This window comes from Lagopus leucura, unplaced genomic scaffold (genome assembly GCF_019238085.1).
Source record: "Lagopus leucura isolate 7727_CA_CO unplaced genomic scaffold, USGS_WTPT01 Super-Scaffold_100029, whole genome shotgun sequence".
In the NCBI taxonomy this organism is placed as follows: domain Eukaryota; kingdom Metazoa; phylum Chordata; class Aves; order Galliformes; family Phasianidae; genus Lagopus; species Lagopus leucura.
In genome coordinates, this window is record NW_024962280.1 from 1156849 (window position 1) to 1178459 (window position 21611).

At 47.7% G+C, this 21611-nt stretch overlaps 2 protein-coding genes across 7 annotated transcripts in view; one reads left to right on the forward strand and one right to left on the reverse strand.

The window, feature by feature from the left end:
* VEPH1 (ventricular zone expressed PH domain containing 1) overlaps nt 1-21611 on the reverse strand; it is a 57785-nt gene that overhangs the window by 19863 nt on the left and 16311 nt on the right. For all 6 annotated transcript variants that reach the window (XM_042881272.1, XM_042881273.1, XM_042881274.1 and 3 more), the window contains 4 exons: nt 11199-11365; nt 9504-9713; nt 4756-4976; nt 160-369 (listed from right to left, as the gene is read on the reverse strand). In XM_042881272.1, coding sequence (XP_042737206.1) covers nt 160-369; nt 4756-4976; nt 9504-9713; nt 11199-11365 — 808 coding nt within the window. The remainder of the gene's footprint in view (nt 1-159; nt 370-4755; nt 4977-9503; nt 9714-11198; nt 11366-21611) is intronic.
* On the forward strand, nt 15407-20268 carry PTX3 (pentraxin 3). The gene is made up of 3 exons (XM_042881278.1): nt 15407-15831; nt 16178-16717; nt 19643-20268. Exons 1-3 carry the CDS (start codon nt 15684-15686, stop codon nt 20254-20256), a joined length of 1302 nt encoding a protein of 433 aa, XP_042737212.1. The 5' UTR covers nt 15407-15683; the 3' UTR covers nt 20257-20268.

The following is a 21611-nucleotide window of genomic DNA, read 5'->3' on the forward strand; positions in this document are numbered from 1 at the left end:
GGAATTTTTTTGCCAACCTTTAAATTCATGGATATGAAGTTGGTTCAGACTCCTTACAATGCCCAGAGGTATCACAGAACCATTTCTCAATATTTGGATAACGTTTCATTACGAAACTGATATTCCTGAAAACCACTTGTGCATTTAATAGAACCATACCTGTTAAATCTCATATCCTTCCTTTCTTCTTTAGAAACCTGGCCTAAGCTGTATCTTCTCACTGAGCCAGGGGTACTGGTGTCAATATTTATTTTTTCTTCAAAAGCCTGTATTTTCTCTTGAAGTGTTTCATCTTCTTCATTTCCATTCACAACAGATTTTAAATTGCCCAGTGGCACAGGGGATACCGTGTCTGTATCATTTTCTGTCCTGGGGAAGCAGAAAGCAGAGATTTAGCTCCAGCACACTTTGCTCCTCATGATGCTGATTCTGCATTTCCACCGCTGACCCACGTCACGCGCCTGGGGAAATAATTCTGTTTCAGCACAGATTTACCTAGAGGTTGATTAATCATTCTCAGAAACATCTTCCAGATCAACATCTCTGTCAGATGGATCAGAAATACTGAACATCTCTGACAACGTTGGATTAGAAACTGCGTGTGCTGTATCTGCACAAGCAGAAAACCTCTTTTCCTGATAGTCCCACTGGGAAAAGTTATTCAGCTGAACTTAAACCATTCCTCCAAGCTTGCTAAACAGTGACTTCTTACATTATTTTCATAAACCAAAAGTAGAGCTAATTGCAGGGTTTATAGAGGGCTGTGGTTTTAACAATTTGACAAAAGCACATGCAGTTGGTACTAACTTAATGTACTCTGAGTAAGAAAAACATGTTTTGGAACTCAACACATGGAAAGAAATGGGATCAGGAGAAGTTCTCAATAATTCCACCCGGAGTTCTGAAACAAGCTGGTGTTGCTTCTGGTCCCCTTGGCTTCCTTCTCCACCTTAGGAGCAAACATTGCAGTGGTGCAATCCGCGAAACAAGGATATAGAAAAGCCACAAACAAGGATTTTAACACACCGTCCTCAAAGCAATTGCATCTCAGCAAGTCGTGCTCACAGCTGGGAAGCCCCTTAACAAGTCTCAAACACTGCAAATCAGCAGTTGTGGAAAGAAAGCAAATTTGAAGAAAACAACTGCGAGCACTGCATCACAGAGCGCGCTGTTTGTCTCGATAAAGGCAGCTCAGGATTCCTCTCGGGGGACTCAGCAAGTTTTGTCCTGTTTGGTTTTTGATTCAGGCAATAACACATTAACACTGCAGAGCGTTTCTGAAAGAAATATTCTAATAAGGAACTGTAGTATGACCTTTGCTAAGAAATCCTTCTGGAGACGTGGGACAGGACTGGGAGTTGGATTAGGTGACATTGTAAGGTCCCTTCCAACTCAACAAATTCTATGACTCTAAGATTTTGTTCATTTGAAAGCTGCCAGTCCAGCAGCTCTCTCAACATTGCTCTCACTGTTGCTGATGAGTGCTAAGGCAAGCTTCTTGCACATACATGTGTGTATATAAAGCCCCGAGTGGGGATGGATGAGCTGATGGCTTTGTGAACTATGGAGCCAAGCCAGCAAACCTTGATGGCGGCTGGAAGTAAGAGTGGACTTTCATACCAGCACCTTTCTTCTAGTGTCAGGACAAGGGGGAATGGTCTTCAACTGAGACAGGGGAGGTTTAGGTTGGATATTAGGAGGAAGTTTTTCACCCAGAGGGTGGTGAGGCACTGGAACAGGTTGCCCAAGGAGGCTGTGGATGCCCCATCCCTGCAGGCATTCAAGGCCAGGCTGGATGTGGCTCTGGGCAGCCTGGGCTGCTGGTTGGCAACCTGCACACAGCAGGGGGTTGGAACTGGATGAGCATTGTGCTCCTTTTCAACCCAGGCCATTCTGTGATTCCATGATTCACAAATGATTCTATGTTTCTTTTCCAGCATTCTCCAGTTGAGCCCTGATGGCTTTGCAAAGGAAACACAAGAGAACGCATCCGCTAAAGAAAGACATCAACAAAGCAATATGTTAATAAATACAGAGCTCATCACCACACCTTGCACCCCACCTTAGCACTGACCTGGCTGATACCAGGACCTCCAGCAACCACTTGCTCTCTCACACATACCAGCTCAGCACCCAGGAAGACAAAAGCGCCTCAGAAGAGTGCAGCAAAGCCCCTGCCCTGTGCCCAACAGGATGCTGGCAGCCCTTCCTGCCGGCCTCCCCTTGCAGCAACAGTAAAATAAACTATTGTTTGAAATCTTGGCAAAAGGCATTCGGTACATTGCTGAGGTTGCTGGAGTGGGATCAGCTTACACCAAAGCTCGGACTGGTTTCAAGAGGGAAAGGATGCACAGACCTATCATGGGTCACAAGGAACCTTGCTTGCAAAACCCTCAATGCTGTTGTGCTCCTCATTGTTCCATTGCTGTCAGGCTCTCTTCAGAGAACTTTAGAAAGCCATCTAACTCAGCAATCAAGAGTGATATATTAATTTAAAGAGCGTTTGTCTGGACTATCACCAATATCAGCATCACCCATCTTGTGCTTCAAGTGGGCAGAAGAGTGCCCACAAATAGAAATTACTGAAAACACAGCGGGATGGGATGGCTGCCAGATGCAGCTCTGCTGGGAAGCAGCGTGGATGGATGGAGCACAGGTCCTTGTGATGCATTAATGGACAGCTTTGAAGGCATGGTGGGATGGCATGGGGCAGGCAGGGAGAGGCTGCAGCTCAGGACCTGCCTCCACTCATGGGGAGGAAGCTATCAGGAGCTTCCAAATATTGCCAGAAGCCAATAACCTTGCAGAAAATGAAAGGCAACTGAAAAGTAAATGAATGCTAAAACGACACCATGTACTCGAGGAAGGAAAGGTACCTCCAGCTGCTGCTAACCTGAGCAGCACTGCTGCCATCCCTTACCCCCCAGTCCTTACCCAGAATGATGGCTTGGAAACATTAACTTTTCTTCCTACCTTTTCCTGCCTACTCTTAATTGACAGTGCTACACTTGTTGGTTGGATCTGCCTGTTAAGACTCTGTATGTGTTCTTCAAAAGCCCCTCTGAGATGGAACAACTTGCAGTAGAGCATCACATGGTTTTAATTACACTCTCTGCTAAATGCATGTAAAATTCCCAGTGTCAAACAACTCCAAGCGAGCCGTCATTCCAAAGAAATAAGTTTCTTCTTATGTAAACATACCATTCTGGAAGGAATGGTTGCAATCCAGCCACACATTTTAAAACTTTTATATTCCTTCCACAGCACAACTGCTTTGGATTGCTGCTCCTTGAAGCACTGCAGCAGAAATGGCAGCAGCACTGCAGCCAGCACAGATTGCCATGTCAGCCTCTGGGTCGTTCCCACTGAACATCAGCACAAATCAGAAGCAGCTCTTTGTAAATCAGTGGAGGTCCTCATTTTAGCCTGAATTTGCTGCTCAGTACTTGCTCCTGTCTGGGTTAGCTGATGCTATGCTTGATACAGGCCTGAAATGGTATTTTAATTTCCTTCCACAGCAGACACAGCTCTGCCCTGCCCTCTCCTCCCCCAGCTCCACACACAGTGCAGTATTTTGCATCTGCATCCACACACACACACACGAAGTAGCTTCTACTTTTCAGCAAAGCAAGTCCTTAACTAAGGGGTGTTTTATAGAGAAATGGGACAATAACACTTTAACAAAAGCCTTTTCCTGTGCTTTGGATAAATGATAGATGCAGAACATTAAACAAGGCATAGGAAAACCACAACATATTAGCAAACAGCATCATTTTTCTACTGCAAATCAAATGGCCAGTCCTGGGCAGCAGGCACAATCCCTGTGCTTTGCGTGTTTCTCCCAGCCCTGCAAAACGAGTGGCTCCAGCAGGGCTCCTCTCCTCTCTCATTTCTAACCCTCCAGGATACCAATTAGTTGTTTCTCAGATGACCTCCATGTTTTGGCTCCGGCCCTACGTCTGTCTCCAAGGCTGTCCTTCATGGTTATGAGTTTTCTGACATCTGTTATGTTTTATATCACAGCATTAGTATCCCCTTTGTGCCCTCCTGACCTACGTCAGTGTACACAATGCCAGTGATAAGTCTCTCCCTAATTAAAAGTGACTGCTACCAGCTATCTAAGTGACACCTACATCCTTATTGCAACAACCACAGCATTGCTCCCCATGCTTTAATCTTAGGACAGAGATTTGGAGAAGCTGATTGCTACAGCAGTTGGGTACAAGTTCAGGATATTTACTCAGAGCTCTTTAAGTAAACCCATGTCACAGAGCTGTGCCAGCCATTGTTCTTCTCAGCCTCAGTGGTTATCTTCTAGAGTAAACCCAATGATAGTTGCGCAGCCTGACTTCACTGGTTTATTTTGAAAGGAAGCCTTGCAGATTGCCCATGTCTGCTGATGTGGGACACGGCTTCCTTTCTGTGCTTTTGGAAATGCTCAGACTTGAACAGCTTCTTTGTTCTCCAGTGCCAATGACACAGCTGCTGCCATGTGATGTGCAGAAGCACCTGGCATTGCAGGCATCTGGGGATCATCCCTACAGCCTTAAGTTGCTTCTACAGACAGAGGTGCTGTCCATTATGTGTAAGGGTGAGCTTGCACACAGACCTATAACCAATCCAATCCAACAGCTGAATGTGCATCAACTACAACAAAACACAAGGGATAATCGAGATCAATTTGCAAATAGCAACATGGCAGCTCCCAGGAGCTCCTAGTGGCTCACACAGCCCTGTCACACCCACCGGCTCTACCTGGCTGATGCTGAGCTGCTGTTCTCCAGCTGCCTGACCAGGAGCTTGGCTATGGCAGTGAAGCTGTTGCTCATGCGGTAGATGTCTCTGCTCTGGGTGCCCAAGATGCCAGAGAACGTGTCAGTGAGACTCTTAATTTCCAGCAAAAGGATGTGGTGAAAAGAGTGCTCCATGTTGGCCAGCTGGTTCACCAAATACATCAGGCACTTCCTGGCTTGCTCCTGGACAACACAAGGAGATAAAAAGAAACGACTCTAAACAAACAAATGCAATGTTTGCTCATGCAAGGTGGGTTGTGTGCACATTGGGCACACATGGGCATGTGTGCATGCTGCTAATGAAAGCACTGTCATTAGGGAAGGGTGGTACCCCTCGAGGCCAAATGCAGGCACATGCTGTGCTCATGTGCCCCCAGCTCAGCGGGGAGCAGACCCTGTGCTCAGGGCTGTGCCGCACAGTTCATGGCTGGTACCATCTTGGAGTCTTTGTTGTGGCTCCACTGCATGAATGGGCATGTGTCCAGGTCACTGCCTTGCCCACATTGCCCTCTGCAGCTGCAGACACTCTAGAGCAACCAGGCAGTTACAGCCAGCTCCATGCATGCCCCCAGCTGTGATGAGCACACAGCCAGCAGCCAATACCTCTTTTTCCAGTGCACAAATATGTTTCTTGATTGCGACTTCCCTTCTGGATCCACTGCTGCACGTAGCATTGCCCCCAGGACCAGCCTTTAGCAGTACTCCCAGCAAAGCTCAGCACTGCAGTGTCCTGGGTACCACTGCAGCCCCCCCAGACGTGGGCTGATGGTGAGGAGTTCAAGCATCCTGTATATCACATATGTATATCACAGCAGCTCTCCTTGCACTGCAGTGCAACACTCAGATGAGACCAACACTGCAGCAAAGAGGAGTTTAACATGAGATTTCATCATAAGGTCTCACCACTGGTGGTGAGCTTCTGCCTGGCAGCCCTATCAGTCATGTCACACAATGCAGTCTGATATGCCCTTTGTAGGCAAAGCTCTATGGAGCAATTTACCCACAGGACCACATTCCCTGCCAACTAGGATGAAAGGGGCTGTTTCAGATCCTAATCTAAAAAAGCACAGATATTTTCTAACAAAGATACCTTATCTCTGCTTGGCAAGTGCACACAAATCCAATTCCAACTATTTCTGTGTGCACATATGCAAATTCTCATACTAAAACACAAGCCCTGAAGATAAAGAAATGCATGGGGGGTTTCTGTGTTTTATTATAATTGTCCTAAGCAGTTTGGGTTCCAATGTGCTGAAAACACCTGAGTGGCAGAAGCAGCAGAAGGAGAAGCCAGTAGCTCAGCAGCTCATATTGGATCCTCCAGTGGGACAGCAGGGCTTGGGTCGGGGCAAACACCTTCCAGCCCAGCAGATCCTTACAGAAACTGGGAGAAACTTTGCTATTAGAACCTGTGCCAAAATGCATGCAAAGGCACTTTAGGAAAATAAAGGCTTCTCATCTTACCAAGCATTAGCAGGTAAGGAGGGGAAGCAGCGCATCACATGCAACCTCCCTACGCTGCAGGGCAAGAGCAGTATTGCCTTGGATTTCAGAAGAAACTCCAAATTCCTCTAGAATCATGTAACAGGAGAGAAAACACTACTGAAGGTTGGCTTCCAAGCGCAGCAGGCCCATAAAAGCACACGGGAGACTTTGGCAGGACATCACCTGAGAGCTGCGAGAGACGTGTTGTGTGAAAAAAGTCAACTTGTTCCAAACTAAAGGCAAATGGCTGCCCTATGTCATGGCACAGAGGAACGGTGCAGCAGTCGGAAGAGCCCTTCAGCCCCATGCAGAACCAGTGCAGGTACTGTGGGGTGGGCTGGGAGCTGCAGCGGAGCCTTTTTCTCAATGGCTCGAAGGAGGCTGGCTGTTGGGTAAATATTCCCTAGCTTATTTGGAAGACATTCCTCCCTCCTAGAGATAAACATGGGCTCAATTAACATTTAAAACACATTTCTGTTTCCTAAACAAACTGTGCAGCAGACGTAACTGGAAGAGAAGTTCTGAGCGTTGCCGTGTCGCTTTGATCCAGCTGGAGCTCCTCCAGCCCGCTGCAACGCTGCTGCTCGCCTGGAGCGAGCTGAAAGAACAATAAACCCCGCCAGCCATGTCATGTGTAACTGTTAAACAAAACAGAGTCACGGCAAAACAGCTCGACATGAAAGCCGTTATTATCTCCGTCGCAATTTTTTATCCAAGAAAAGAAAAAAGCAAAAAAAAAAAAAGCAAAAAAAAAGCAGAAAGCCCGTTTGGACAGAACTCGTTGGGAGCTGCGGGTGTTTTCTGATTTTGTGTGTCTTGCAGATATTGCAGATATCTCTCACGTTTTCTGGCACTCTGTCTGCTGGGAGGTGAGGATCCAAGCCATTTGGTGAGGTGTGGCCAAGCACTGTGCTGTACCTGAAATCTGGGCTGGGGAGACTACCAAAGAGATGACAGGGAGGCAGAAGGAGCTCCAGTTTCCAGTTGGTTCCAAACACACACTTATTGGAGGAATTAATCTGAAATACCCAGCTGTGCCCCGAGGTGGGGTTTTGCTTTGCACTAATTTACAGCCAATGAACAGGGTCTGATTTCAGCTTCGCCCACTGGACCCTCTGCTCATGTTTGCAGCCTATGCTCTAAAGGGCCAACCCTCAATCCTTGCCACTTCTTTTTGCCAAGTGAACCTTCCAGTGAAATCAAATATCAACACATAAAATTCCAACCCTACCATTACTGTTCATTTCTCACTCACTTTGCTTGGCCAGAAAGGGGCTGCAGGTGGGGGCTCACGTCCATAGCCCCTGCACTGGGGCAGGATGAGGGGAGCAGCAGAGGAGTTCCAAAAGGCACTTCCATGGTGTCTGGCTTAGGGAACAGCCCTCTGGGACTGCTCTGCTGCTCACACACCCTGCTGGACCCGACCTACGTAAGCTAGCTGGCAGCAGGGATGCCTGGAACACAGCAGTTCCACATAAGTCAGAGTAGAACTTCAATACTTTCTTGTGGTGCACTCATTTTTATCAGCTGAACCTTTAAGGCTGGTCCAGCTTTCGTGATGCCAGATGTGTTTCTGCTTATCTAATTGCAGGCTGAGCGCCTGTGCTGCAGTGAGCGATGCTCAGTAGATCAGTGAATTCAGTCTCAAAGGCTTTTTCCCTACTTTTAAGGTGCCTGATCTGCACAGCAGTGCCCAGAGACAGTTATCCCATGCAGGTTTGGCCATGGGAAGCTACGTGCAACTGCACCAAGCAATGGATTAAAACAGGAGAGACGTACTCTTCCGGGCAGCCTGGTCTGGTGGTTAGTGACTCTGCACATAGCAAGGGGTTGAAACTCAATGATTGCTGTGGTCCTTTTCAACCCAGGCCATTCTATGAAATATTCTGCTGAATGCAGAAATAAACATGGCCCACTGCAGCTCTTGGAGTCTTTAAAACCTCGAAGAGAGGGACTGAGCCCTGTCTATATACACAGGACTGTGTTCTCCAGCCTATATGGGGAAAAATCTCCCTTGATTTGGCACAAGGATCACAGAGTCCAGGGGCTGGTGGAATTCAGCTCTGCAGAAATTAATTATCCATGTCACTGTGTGGCAGGCTTCAGTGTCACACTCCACAAATGGTCCAACTTACGACATACTACTCATTTTCTGCCTGGGCAGCCAAGTTTTATCACAGCCATAAAAGCCTGACTTATTTAGCCAAAACTCTGTGATTTCAGAGCATTAGTTTTGCCTTCATAGAACTGATTTGAGGCAGAAGGAAAACATCTATTGCTAGCAAGGAAAGACAGTAAGCTTGTATCTGGGAATGGAAACCCAAATCTCATTATAAATCAGGGTATGTCAGATATAAGCCAGGACAGCGTGGTGCCCTGGGACACCCAATAGTTCAGACACTGGGCCCAGGCTGCCCAGCAATGCTGACCACACTCTGAGCCTGTTTGCAACACGTGGCTCTGGTGAACATCATTCCATCTCCGCACTGCATACTTACGATGGAAGCAAGAAGCCCACTGCAAATTCGTACCTCTGTCCTAAAAGTCATGAAACAGCTTTTAGGAGTTTGCCACTGTACATCATTGTACAGCACAGGGCTCCCACAAGGTCAAACCCCAAGCTGAATTAACGTGAAGATGTTCCCATGATGAGGTTCAGCCCAGCACCGCCTCTGGGCACTTCCATTATACAGACATTTGTCAGAAGTATTCAATTAACTCTGACTACAAATCCAAAATAGCTGGATTACATGATATTAGGAAGTTCATATTTCATCACATGCTTACAACATTCCTGAAGGCTATATGCACTTAAAATTCAATATCATACCAAGGGGCTGCAAAATATTTCTTTTCCTTTTCCTTGCCTTTCATTTCTCTTACTGTAGACACTGCAATCTGAGCTAAGCTGCTGGGATAACGACAGCCGTGTGCGTTTATCAACTAGGAGCTTTAGCCACTCCGAAAAAGATGATAGAAATAGAATGTATTCACACAGAGAACAGATGCACTGTTAATTAGGAGCAGTAATAAAGAGACTACACTCTAGTAATAATGATACCACATTCTAGACATACTGCCACCTCACAAACCATGGAGACATTTCTGGTAGGATGCTGTCTGGTTACTCCAGAATATTTAGTATAAGGTTTAACAAAAGAAGCAGACAAACAAGAAAACACGTGTGCTGAACCAACCAGCCCATCCCTTTAGTTTCCTAATTACCTCATCAACGTGTCCAACAGCCCCAAAGATCTTCGCTGTTTGCCCAATCAAATGTGGGAAACTCTCACCAATTTCTTTTAGCTCTGGAAGAAACGCAGCCAAGGCCGTTGGGTCATAGCCAGATACTTCTGTCAGTATGTTTAGGATAATGTCACTATGGTTGGGGTCTCTCACAAGCCCCAACAGACACAGAAGACATTCTTTCAGCACCTATTTAAAAAGAAAAAAAGAAGAAAGCTGTGGACGTATTTGTGAATGGTGAATATATACAACAAAAAGAGGCGCTGTACATTGGAGGGCTAGAAGCAGACCGTGAGACTTTGATTCAGTGGAATAGCTTTTCACCCTCACTGACCTCTGCACATAGCTATTTGCTGAGGTCAACAGAAGTTCAGCTCAACATATGGAAGAAGGGTAAGCTGTAGCCTTGAAATATTACAGTTATGCATATATAAGTAAGAAAATACTCCATTGTTAAGAAAAAAAAGGCCCAAAAAAACCTTCAACCCCCTCACCAACATTTCTCTTGCTTTAGGTTCTATACTTACAGGATTAAAACAGCATAGGTCTTAGTCATCCCTAGCAATACAGTAAATTAAAGTACTGGTAAAAAAATATTTTGTGTCCCCCAGGAACTAAACAACCTGACAAGGTTAACAGTGGGCACAGAGCTAAAAATAAAGGCTAGCTCCTTGCTGCACAGAAAATGCCGCGGGCAAGCTGGCATTACTTAGAACAACACAGTTTTCAAGAGGCCGAGGGTTTAGACCTTCAAACATCTCACAGGCAGGACGGAGCACGTTCCACTTCCTACTAAAGGATTCTTTCATACCTGTGCTGCTAAATGTCTACTAACACACCTCTGGGTCAGGGAAACTGAGGGATGTGCATAAATGCGTTTCAGAACAGACTGGTGAGACCTTCCACCAACTTCCCATGGCATGGCATTGGGTTCCACATCCTCCCTTGTGCATCTCTCGGCTCAGACACCAACGTCCCAGTGGGGCAGCAGCCCCAGTGTCCCCAGCCAGGACACAGCAGTGGCACACGGTGACCTCAGACACATCGGCTCCAGCAGAGCCCCTCCATGGCCACATGGGGCTCTTTGGTCTCTTGCTTCCAAAGGCAGCTCTATTTCATCTGTGACAGCACGTTATGATAAAGCTTCCTCAGCTATTTGGAGGGAGGCATTAACCACTGCTGATTCTCCTTTTAGAAAGGTTTTATAGACTTAATAAATTAGCAAAGCTTTGTCTTATTCAAATGTGCTGTGAATGTTGTGCCATTCTGAGAGCATGACACATAGTGCCTTAATTAATCTTCAGCTCACTCTTAATCGGTTCCTAACTTATTCTAGCTTTCCTTGATATGTTCATACAATTCTAACAGAAGTGCAGTGATGGGAATTGCAATCCAACTGACAGAGGAAGAGCCAAAAAAGTAGAACACAGTCCTGGTTTATAAAAACGACGACTGCTGGACCACAACGTTTATGTTCTTTATGACCGGATGGAGAATTTGGAATAGAATTAAAGAATGGAATTAATGAAACTCTATGGCAAACCACAGGAAAGCTCTGTTGTGGACTCCAACTGAGACAGCCACCAGCAGTCAGAGCTCACCAAGCCATCTGAAAGAGATAAACCCCCCAGAAGAAGGTGCAGAGCCGAGCAGCTCGTCCACACACAGCCTTACCCCGAGCTCTTTCCTCCGTGCCATGAGCTGGAGCAGCCGCAGGAGGTGCTGCTGCTCGGATGGCTGCAGGTGGCCCATCAGTGCCAGAAGCTCGGGCAGGCGGTGCACCATTGGCTGTGGCTGCTTCTCATATAGGGCAGGCAGGACACGCAGCAGCAGCGAGTTCCCTGCCAACAGAGTAGAGGAGAGCATTACTGCACAGCAGTGCGGCGTGGTTGGGGAGCAGCCTGGACCATCTGTGTCCACCTGGAAGCAGCAGGACCAGTCATCGGCACAAATCGGGCAGTGTGGAATACACTGGAGGAATCATAGAATGGCCTGGGTTGCAAAGGAGCACAATGCTCATCTGGTTCCAACCCTCTGCTATATGCAGAGTCACCAACCAGCAGCCCAGGCTGCCCAGAGCCACATCCAGCCTGGCCTTGAATGCCTGCAGGGATGGGGCATCCACAGCCTCCTTGGGCAACCTGTTCCAGTGCCACCACTCCCTGAGTTTCTGATTTCTGTGGGCTGGCCCAAGGAGCCCAGTACGTGGCCCAAATAGAGCAGATCACAGCAGGTATAACAATGCATATAAAGTTATTTCCTATTCATTATGATTTTCATTCCCAACACAATACCAGGAGAGGGTTGCTTGCAAGCTTTCAGATTTGGATCATACTCCATTGAGTCCTACACTCAACACTTGTGATTTAAATGGATTTAAAAAAACAAAAAACAAAGAAGGCTAGAAAGCACATAAAAGCTGTATTTTTCCTTCTCTGAGATTCAGACTTTCAAATTAAATAAGCAGCATATGGAAAGAATAATTGGTTATTAAGAGAGCTAAATGTGCATGACAGTAAATTTGAACATAAATAGTTAAGGATGCCATTTCCAGGAATAGAAAGGAGCCAGAGAAAGTCAACTGTAGACAGACTCAGATATGCAAAACCCTCTCTCACACATTTTCTTAAGATGTCTGCGCATAATTCAGTTTGAAGCCCAGGCTCATACCAAAATATATAACTTCACATTGCTGTACATGCCTGCTTCAAATATATTTAAGTCTCACTCGAACAACATATGGAAAACATCTGCCTATTGCAATGTAGCATGGCTTCTTTTTGTGCAAGTCCTTAAGGTCTCCTTGAATTTGGTTTCCAATAGGAACTAGCACTCTGGCCTGCTGCTTTTTCTCCCACTTAAACCCAAGCCCTATAATTTTGCAAGAGAAGCAGCTCAGTTCCCAGGTGGCAGAAAGAGGACCTGTGTGTCAGACCTGACCATACCACGCTCATGCCAGATACATGAAGAGCAACCCAAGCCTTGCAACACCACCTCTGAGCCAAGTAGCTGAAATGCAATTCGTTGTAGGCTCCAAAAGCACCCGGCTAGAGCCCTTCACAGTACCTCAGCCCTGGGAGTGCTTCTGCACTGCTCAGCCGCTCTCTGCATCTGACCCCAAAGCACTTTGCTGCTCCTAGAGCCGCTGGCTTCTCCCAGGGCCCTGCACACAACCACCACAGCTCCAGCCCCACATCTGTCCCCGGGGCCATGGGCAATTCCTGCCCTGTTCCATGAATGGAGCACAAAGCCAGCTGCAAATGAAGGAGATTTGCTGATGGTTACCCCAGGCAGGTCAGCAGCAGTTCAGTTCTGGCTGCTCTACCCACACCTCCCCCATGCTACAAGTGGGACTGCACAATAATTGAGGGGCACGAGTACCACTGTTTTACCATGGGATCAACACTCCTGTGTCACAGAGGTTCTTTTGAAAGTGCCTTTTTAATTTGTATATTCAGCAAAGATTTGATTGGTTTTTTTTTTTCTTAAACTAACCAGAAAAAGTAACCCAAACTAACCAAAAGCAACCAAAAGTAACCAAAAGTAACCAGCAAAGCACCAATTTGCCCAAAGTTCAAATTAAGGTTTTCTAGTTTCTCATTTGAGTTTGAAATTGAACAGTTTTATAATCAAATATACTGAAAATTATTTCCTTCTCTGGATAATGTGTTTGCAGAATTAAGCCTTTTTGGCACTTGCACGTGCTTAGCTTCCACTGGAGGCTTTCTGTCCATGTAGAACAGATGCCTTAAGCTTCACTCACATCTCAGCAAAAGATGAAATTCCCTCTGCCCTGGACAAGCAAAGTTCTCAACTGTAAGAGCATGGAGGGAAATTCTTCAGAGACAGACAAGAAGTAGCATCTGAGATGTGCTATTGCCTGTGCTGGGACATCATGGACACCTGGAAGCTCAGACTAACCATTCAATTTGAGAAAAGCACCGATTTAAATTTAGCACCAATTTATCGGATGCATCAGAAGGGGGACATAACTCAGCATGACACAACGTGCTGGATTGCAGCCACTTGTACTAAAATACTTGGAACAAAAGTAAATTGGGCATCTTGTCCAGTCACCGTACAACAAACGTTACTGGGTTCTCAGTCACAAAGCAGGATGAATGAAAGGCAAGGGCAAACTGCAGGCAACCCCCCTGCATTGAAGCCGTATTTCAGTGACCTCACTGATATGGAATTCTTTTTAATTGGATAACCTGTATATACAAACCTGTAAACAACCCAAGCAGAAACCATAATTTGTGTCTGTTCTTTGTATAACTCCAGAAGGGTCACGAAGCACAGCTCCATCCCCCACATTTTCATGTCTGCGTGTTTCCTGTCAGCTCCCAGCACACCTCAACAGCTGCCAGCCCTTTCCAGCTTCCATATGATTCACCCACATGCAGCCACCACCAACCTTCTGCCTGCTCAGAGCTTGGAGGTGACACCCTGCCCATTCCCAAGCAGCTCAGCCTAAACGAAGAGCCTGAAACGTTCATTTGCTGTCTGAGAATGGAAAAATGCGACACTCCACTCCTTAATCATCTTCTCTCCCTCTTCCTCCCCTGCTACCATTATCCCCAATGCTTTCCAGATCAGACTTTTCCAGGCGTTCCGGGCAGACCACACACTGGGAATTAGGCAATTTCAGTACAAAGCAATGTACAGTTGGGGACATCCGATGGCTGAGCGCTGCTGGCTGCAAGTCAGGTGGGGCAGAGGCACCAAAAGGCAAAACACAGCCCTGTAGCCCAGGGTCACGCTGCATGCTCACAACCAATGTACCTGCATGTGCAAAGAACCACAGAGGTTGGATATTAAGAAAGATTTCTTCTCCAAAAGAGCCAACCACGATGATTCTATGAAAGGCTCTGTGTGCTGCCTCTGCTCTGCCCCTTCCATGGCCCAGCCCAGCAGCACAGAGCTTGTAGGAGAACGACTCCCATAGCACTCTGTGGGTATGTTGTGAGCAGAGCAGTACAGCAGCACTTGGTCATAGAATGACAGAACGGCTTGGATTGGAAGGGACCTCAAAGATCAGTTAGTTCCAGCCTACCAAACTCAAGGGACAACTGCTGAGGCCATATGCACCTCTGCTAACCCTCCCACAGACACTTGTCCCACTCCTGTGCTATCGGCCACGTGCTGGAGGAGCAGGGCTGGCAAGCACTAAGGGAAGCACCGGCCTCTCCTGGGGAGTCTAACCAGAAAGGGAACAACGGATTGCAAATGAGATGCAGCTCTGTTTGCTTTTGTATCCTGTTCTCTGAATATTTTGTGGCCAATATATAATTTGTACCATCAGAGTGCTACCCTTAATCTCAATGCTGGAGTAACCCGAGGCTCATTAAACTGATACACTCTCCAGCACTTAAAAGTGATCAACACCAACAACAGTAGGACTTGGCACCAGATTAACACCTAACCCCACAGTCTCTCATTTTGTTTTTCTCCATGTTAACAGACACAATCCTAATCGTGCAGCTGCTAACCTGTAGGCTCCCGAAGGAAGAAACTAGACGGAACACATTACTCTAATGGATACAAAGTTGCTATCGCTAATTTGGGCTAGAAAAGTAAAAACCCGACAAACTGCCTTTATTTTACAAGCTCTCCTTTGCTGCTCAAACTACCAGCGCAGCAGAAGTTTCTAAAGAAAACAGCCCCCAAAGCCACAGCATATAGGTTACACCAGACACACACACCCAAACCAGCTCCAGGTAGCTGTGTTTTCCTGCCAGCCCCCTCCGTAACCACAGCACATACCAACTGCCAACGGAGTTTGCACAAAGAGCACAGAGCAGCCCAAGTGATGCAGCTCAGGCAGCAGTCCCTCTCCCAGCTCCCACCCAACGCTGCGCATTTCTGGCACTCTGCTCCAGGGGAAGCAGCAGCGTGCGGAGCAGCTCTCCCCATCCTCCCCCCCCACATGCAGACCTGGGGGCTGACATTAAGCAAGCTGCACGCCCCCTGCTCCTCACTGCCAAAACCAACAACCAGAAGTGCTCCTATTACAGCGCTGGCACTCGCAGCGCTCATTCATTCAAGCTGAGACACTCGGAGCATTTATTAGGGGCTGCCCGTGGCTCCTCGCAGTCCCTGCTGCAGTCCCACTCCAGCCCAGCCCCAGCCTGGCTATTTGCAGGAAGCAGCTGCAGAATGCTGCCTGGAGGAGTGCTTTCTCTGCTCACGCTGTTCTGTGTTTTCAGGGCTTCTGCTTCTGTGCTGGATGAAGACGACGACTACGATCTCATGTATGTGAATCTGGATAACGAAATCGAAGGTCCAGTTCTGGGCACTGAGGAATGTAAGTAGATACCATCTACAGCGCAGCGCTGCGTTCTTTGTTGCTTAGCTCTTGTAACAACCACAAGCATTATTTTAAGAGGAACCATGTGCTTGTAGCAGTGGGTTATTGCAGACGGCAATGCTCGGGTACTGGGATGGCGTGCTGCAGTTTGCTGCCACTACTTTTCTGTTTTCCTGCAATGGACGGTGGATGCCACTTGGTTTTAGGATTGCTGTACTGAGCACTGCTTTGCCTTCTGCTCTGATACAGACATAAATGCAGGGGCAGGCTGAAGCCTTGCACAGAGGCAGATTTCGGGAAACACCCCTTCTATTTAAACCTACATCCGTGTCTTGCCTTGCAGCTGCCTCGTGTGACTGCCAGCGGGAGCACACGGAGTGGGACAAGCTCTTCATCATGCTGGAGAACTCACAGATGAAGGAGAATATGATGCTGCAGGCGCTGGAGGATGGGCTGAAGGCAGACGTGCAGGCAATCAGAGCAGAGCTGAGCCAACTCACCGTTGGCCTCACCGGCACCTTCAGCTCCGTGGTGCAGCAGCTCACCTCCCACGCCTTGGCCCAGCTGGAGCAGGCACTGCAGAGGAAAGGAGACCAACCTGAGGATGCTGAGAGGCTCTGTGAGTTCCAGCAGGGCAAGGTTCTGGAGCAGGTCCTGCAGCTGAGCCAAAACGTGTCTGCCAGGCTGGGCCAGCTGGAAAGCTCCTGGCTGAGATGGGCAGAGGGGGAGGCCCAAGAAACAGCTTTCCAGCTCCAGCAGGACAAGCTCAGCCTCAACAGAGAGGACAACCTTCTCTTGAACACCTTATGGAAAGAGCTGCAGCAGACCAGAGCTGAACTGAAGGCATCTCAGAAGTGGGCTGCCCAGCACCTACTGCCAGCAGGTGAGTGCAGTGTGGGGCGCTTCCCAGAGGGCTCTTTGGGGGCCCAAGCAGATGTCCTGTGAATGCTTTCCTCCTCGTAGGGCTCCATAGCAGCCTCGTGGGCAGCCCAGAGGCTCTGAGCAGGCTGTAGATACAAGGGAGCAACTCAGTAGGCATTCCTGAGAAAGCAGTTCTGAGCTTCCCAAACATGGGATCAAAGAAAGATTTAATCAAAACCCTCATGCAGGAGGGCAAAGCAGCCACCCAGCCACCAGCCTACCTCCAGCAGCTCTCCTGGATCCCAAAGGGCTGCCAAAGAGCAGCCAAACACACCAAAACTATCCTCCCCTTCTCCCTCAGCTGGTAGCCCCCTCACTCACTCACTCACTGAGCCCTCCTGTCCCCCTGGAGCATATTCCTGCTCCTTCCTCCCCTTCCTTGCAGCTCAGAGGACACTGCAGCAGGGCACAGACCTGCTGACACCCTGCTACCACTACATTCACTTTTTTCCCTCTGGAATATCAGTGAGCAAGCGAGGTGCCCATAGAATGATGGGCTCACTGCTCAGATTTCCTTGGGGTCCCCTGTGCTCTGTAACAAGACTTGCAGCAGCAGCAGCACTAGAGCAGGGTATGGCAGAGCAGAGCCCCAGCTGCAGAAAGCATGGGCACACACTGTTGTGTGCACAGGACTGTGCAGCTCTGCCAGCCAGGTGACTATGGCTGCATATTTTCTCAGTGCTGCCATATCTTTAATGACTACATTTTACCACAAATAAAAGTTCCTGTACCTTAAAAAACTAAGAAAAACCCCACAAACCTACACTTGCACGGTCCTGCACGTGTGCCAACAGGAAGGAGGAATGCAGTCCCAGCACTGTCAGCGACCACTTAGCAATGCCATACAGCTGAGCAAGGATACAAAGCTGTATTTTAATGGGGAACATGAATGCAGTCTTATGAATACGTTGCTTTCACCCCTTTATATGCTGCAGCATTTTAGTAAACTGCATGCCCTGGGAGCAGACCTTCCAGCATATCCCTTACCCCCATCCCAAGCACATGGATCTTGCCTTTCAGAAGGCATGAGCTCATTCCTTATCTCCCCCCGTAGCACAGCCAGCCTTGCACCATTTATTGTGCACTGTAGGAGAGTCAAATCTTGATCAGCATTAGAGACCTCAGCCTCAACACTAGAAACTCAGAGTATTTCCACTAGTTGCAACATGATGTTATAGAAAGCATTCTTACTTTTTACTTTAAAATACACCTTTTAAGCAATTCCAGTGTGTCTCTCTGCCTGGAAGTTCTTTTTCAAGGGAATTTTTAGCAACTGACTTTAATCTTGAACTGCTGCCAGACATCTCTTGAGGGATTTCCTAATCACACTTTTTGTTCTTCAGCGAGGCTGGATTTAATTTTGTTTAGCCCCTGATAACAAAGCCAGAAAGCTTGCTAACTAAAAGCTGCTCTGTGAAAGAGTTCCTTCACAGCATCTTAAAGAGAATCCCCAGCAGTTGCCCCCCAAGTCTCCCCAAAAAAAGAGAATCCCAGAACCGTATGGGTTGGAAGGGACCTCTGCAGCCCCCAGCCCCCCAGAGCAGGTCTCCAGCAGGAGGTTATGCAGAAAAGTATCCAGGTGGGTTCTGAACCCTCCTCTGGAGATCCTACCACCTCCCTGGGCAGCCTGTCCAGGGTTCTGTCTCTCTCATGGGAAGGAAGTTCTTTCTCATGTTCAGACGGGACTTCTCACATTCTAAAATCTGCCCCAGGTTTGAGGAAGCAGTCTGAAATAACACAGCAGCACAGCCCTGAAGGACACAGAGAGGCCTTCATTCACTAAAGCAGAAGTTTCCATACATATAGAACTTCCAGGTGCTCTAAGCTAAAGAGGAAACTTACTTGGGGGGGGGTGGGGGGGCTGTTTTTTCCCTATGTAACTTAGAATGCCCACTTGTATTTAAGGACCAGGGAACAGCATATAGGACACCAAGGATGTCTTGTGCTCAGTAATCATCATTCTCTAAGCTTCATGAACTCCTGAGAGCAGCTTAAATTATCTAGTTTCTATTGTAATATATGGCTGATTGGTGATGGGAGAGGAACTGTTTTAAAACGTTCATATTCTCAGTGCTTAACCAGTGCACGGTTCCTGATGGCCCTACAGACAGGGTCACAAAAGAGACACCTAAGAGACACTAAAAACCAAACTCATCGCGCGTCTGCCAGCACTCCCTTGTCCTATACAGCACTGCTCTGGGTTTGGCTCCAGGTTTGGCTCCTGCCCCAGCGCGTTGCATTGCACAGAAGGGATGCTCCCAGCCCTGCTGCTCAGAACCTGTCGGTGGCATCCAGCCCTGCAGGTTGCTCTGCAGTGGCTCCTGACACAGAGATCCAGCAGCTCCATGCTGCTATCCCAGGAACACCAAATATCTCAGACTTCCAGAGAGACAGAGCAGCAAACCCATCCGCTTACTGTAACGTCGTTGTTCCCAATCACATCATGATGAAAGAGGGCACAGAGGCTAAAAAATGACCTCTGTGAGAGAGAGCTGTTGCTTCATTCACCTCTCATCACAGACAGGACCCATCTCTATTGGTGACCCATGCAGACCGCAGGGGCAATGCAGCAGGACAGACAGGCAGCTAACCCATCTGTATGATGTGTACAGGGCAGGAATGTGCTTCTGTGGAGAAGGGAAAGCTGAGCCTTGCTCAAGCAGCACAACTAGCCCCTAGGCTCACTGCCATAAAAACTATGCAGCAAACTCATCCATCAGATCTGACAGCTTCTTCAAAGCATCCTGCAGGTGGGTTCCTCCATTCCATGGGATGAGCTGAGCTCACAGCCCTCTGAAAAGCCCAAAGCGAGTGTGAGCCAAGGGTCCTACCTGTGCACGTAGTAACAACTTGTACTTAATGTCCTCTCCCTAATCAACTTTTTCAGGCTATGAAACAGCAATTCTGTTCCCGATGCGCTCCAGAAAGATCTTTGGGAGTGTTCATCCAACAGCTGCGATGACCCTCTCCTCCTTCACCATTTGCATCTGGGTCAAAGCAACGGAGGTTTTGGACAAAACCATCGTCTTCTCCTATGGAACAAAACTCAATCCCTATGAGATTCAGCTGTACCTCAGCCAGCAGTCTGCAGTGCTCACCGTAGGTAATGCCCAGCACAAGCTGGCTGCCAGGAATGTGGTGGTTCCTGGGAGGTGGATCCATCTGTGTGGCACCTGGAGCTCAGATAACGGGACCGCATCGCTGTGGGTGGACGGAGCGCAAACGGCCACAGCTGTGGGCATTGCTGACACTCATGTTGTTCCTGATGGAGGAATTCTGCAGATCGGCCAAGAGAAGAATGGCTGCTGTGTTGGAGGAGGGTTTGATGAAGCTTTGGCCTTCTCGGGAAAGTTAACAGGGTTGAACCTGTGGGACAGAGTGCTCAGCACTGAGGAGATAGCAACGCAGGGCGGAGAGGATGCGTGCAGCTCCCGGGGCAACATTGTGGGCTGGGGAGTCACGGAGGTTCTGCCTTATGGAGGAGCTCAGTATGTTTCTTAAGCTCCAGTTTCTGAAGCAGAGCACATTCCATCAAGAGCAGAACACCAGTGTACGTACAAGGAACGGAGCTGAAGAAGCCTGTATCTCCCCAGCTCCCAAGGCAGATTAGCACCGCAAATTCACGCAGTGAGATGCTATGGGGGTGGGATTTGATCTCTGCCTGCTCTTTAGGCAGAACACTGAAAATACCACATCCAGACTTGACATTGGATAAGCCATTCCTGAGGTCAGACAATCACCGCCTCTCTAACTTATGCTGAAAGCTGAGTGCCACTGTGGGCACCGCAGTGCTGCCCGGGGCTCCTGCCCAGACCTGGCAATGCCAAGCAGGGTCTGCACACCTCCCAGCCTTCCCTGGCTATTGCTGCTCACCCTCTGGCATAAGCTGTACAAGGGAAGCCCCATCAGCCAAGAAGCGTGTTGTTTATTAAGTGTTGTTAGTGATTTGTAGGCTACAAATAGAACTAGCTTCTTGTTTAAAGCATTTTTAGTGCCACCGACTGACCCGACACATAGGAGTAATATTCACCATCATAATCTGATATGTTTCGAGAAAGTGCAGCTGTATTATACTGTAAATTGACTTTGTCGTAATTTTATTGAGATTATTTTTGTAAAGTTGTTTTGTAAATAAAGATACTTTACTAAACGAAGGCCTTCCTGTGATTCTGTGATTCATGGTTTTCATCAACCGAAGCTCTAAATAAATAGAAAACTGGATTTTCCCCATGTTTTTAAGTGCTCCATTTTAATAGCTAATAGAGAAGAAACAAATATCAAGTCTGATAGAGATGGAGAGCCCCTCGGAGGGCTGCAGGCCAACATCAGCCAGAGGCAGTGCCTAACACTGCAGTCTGAGAAGTTTCTTGACATTTGTTGCCCCACTCATTGCTGAATACAACGCTGCTATCCAACCCTTCCTTCCACAATACAGAAGTAGTAAGAAATAAAAGTGATGACGATGGCATTTCCACTTTACTATGCCGGGGGGGGGGGGGGGGGCAGTTGTGCTTTGTGGCTAAAGCCACGTGTTCTGCTTCAGCATTCCAGCCACGCTGTACATTTAAGGGAAAAAGAAATGCTCAGAGAGCTGCAATTTCCACTGCAATAGGAGTTACCTAAACACTCAGCAATGAGCACAACTGAGAGTTCTTACAAAATGAGATGTGCAAATAACCTGAATTATGGGAGAGTGAAAGGTTACCTCTGTTCATCTGCTGACTTCAGAGGAACACTCAAGTTCCCAACATTGTGCAAGCAATGAAGCACTCTCAAGACCCTTTTCGGCTGCCCTCCATTAAGTGAAAACAAATGTCCCTGGGATGTAGCAGAACCAGCAAAATCCTCACAGATTA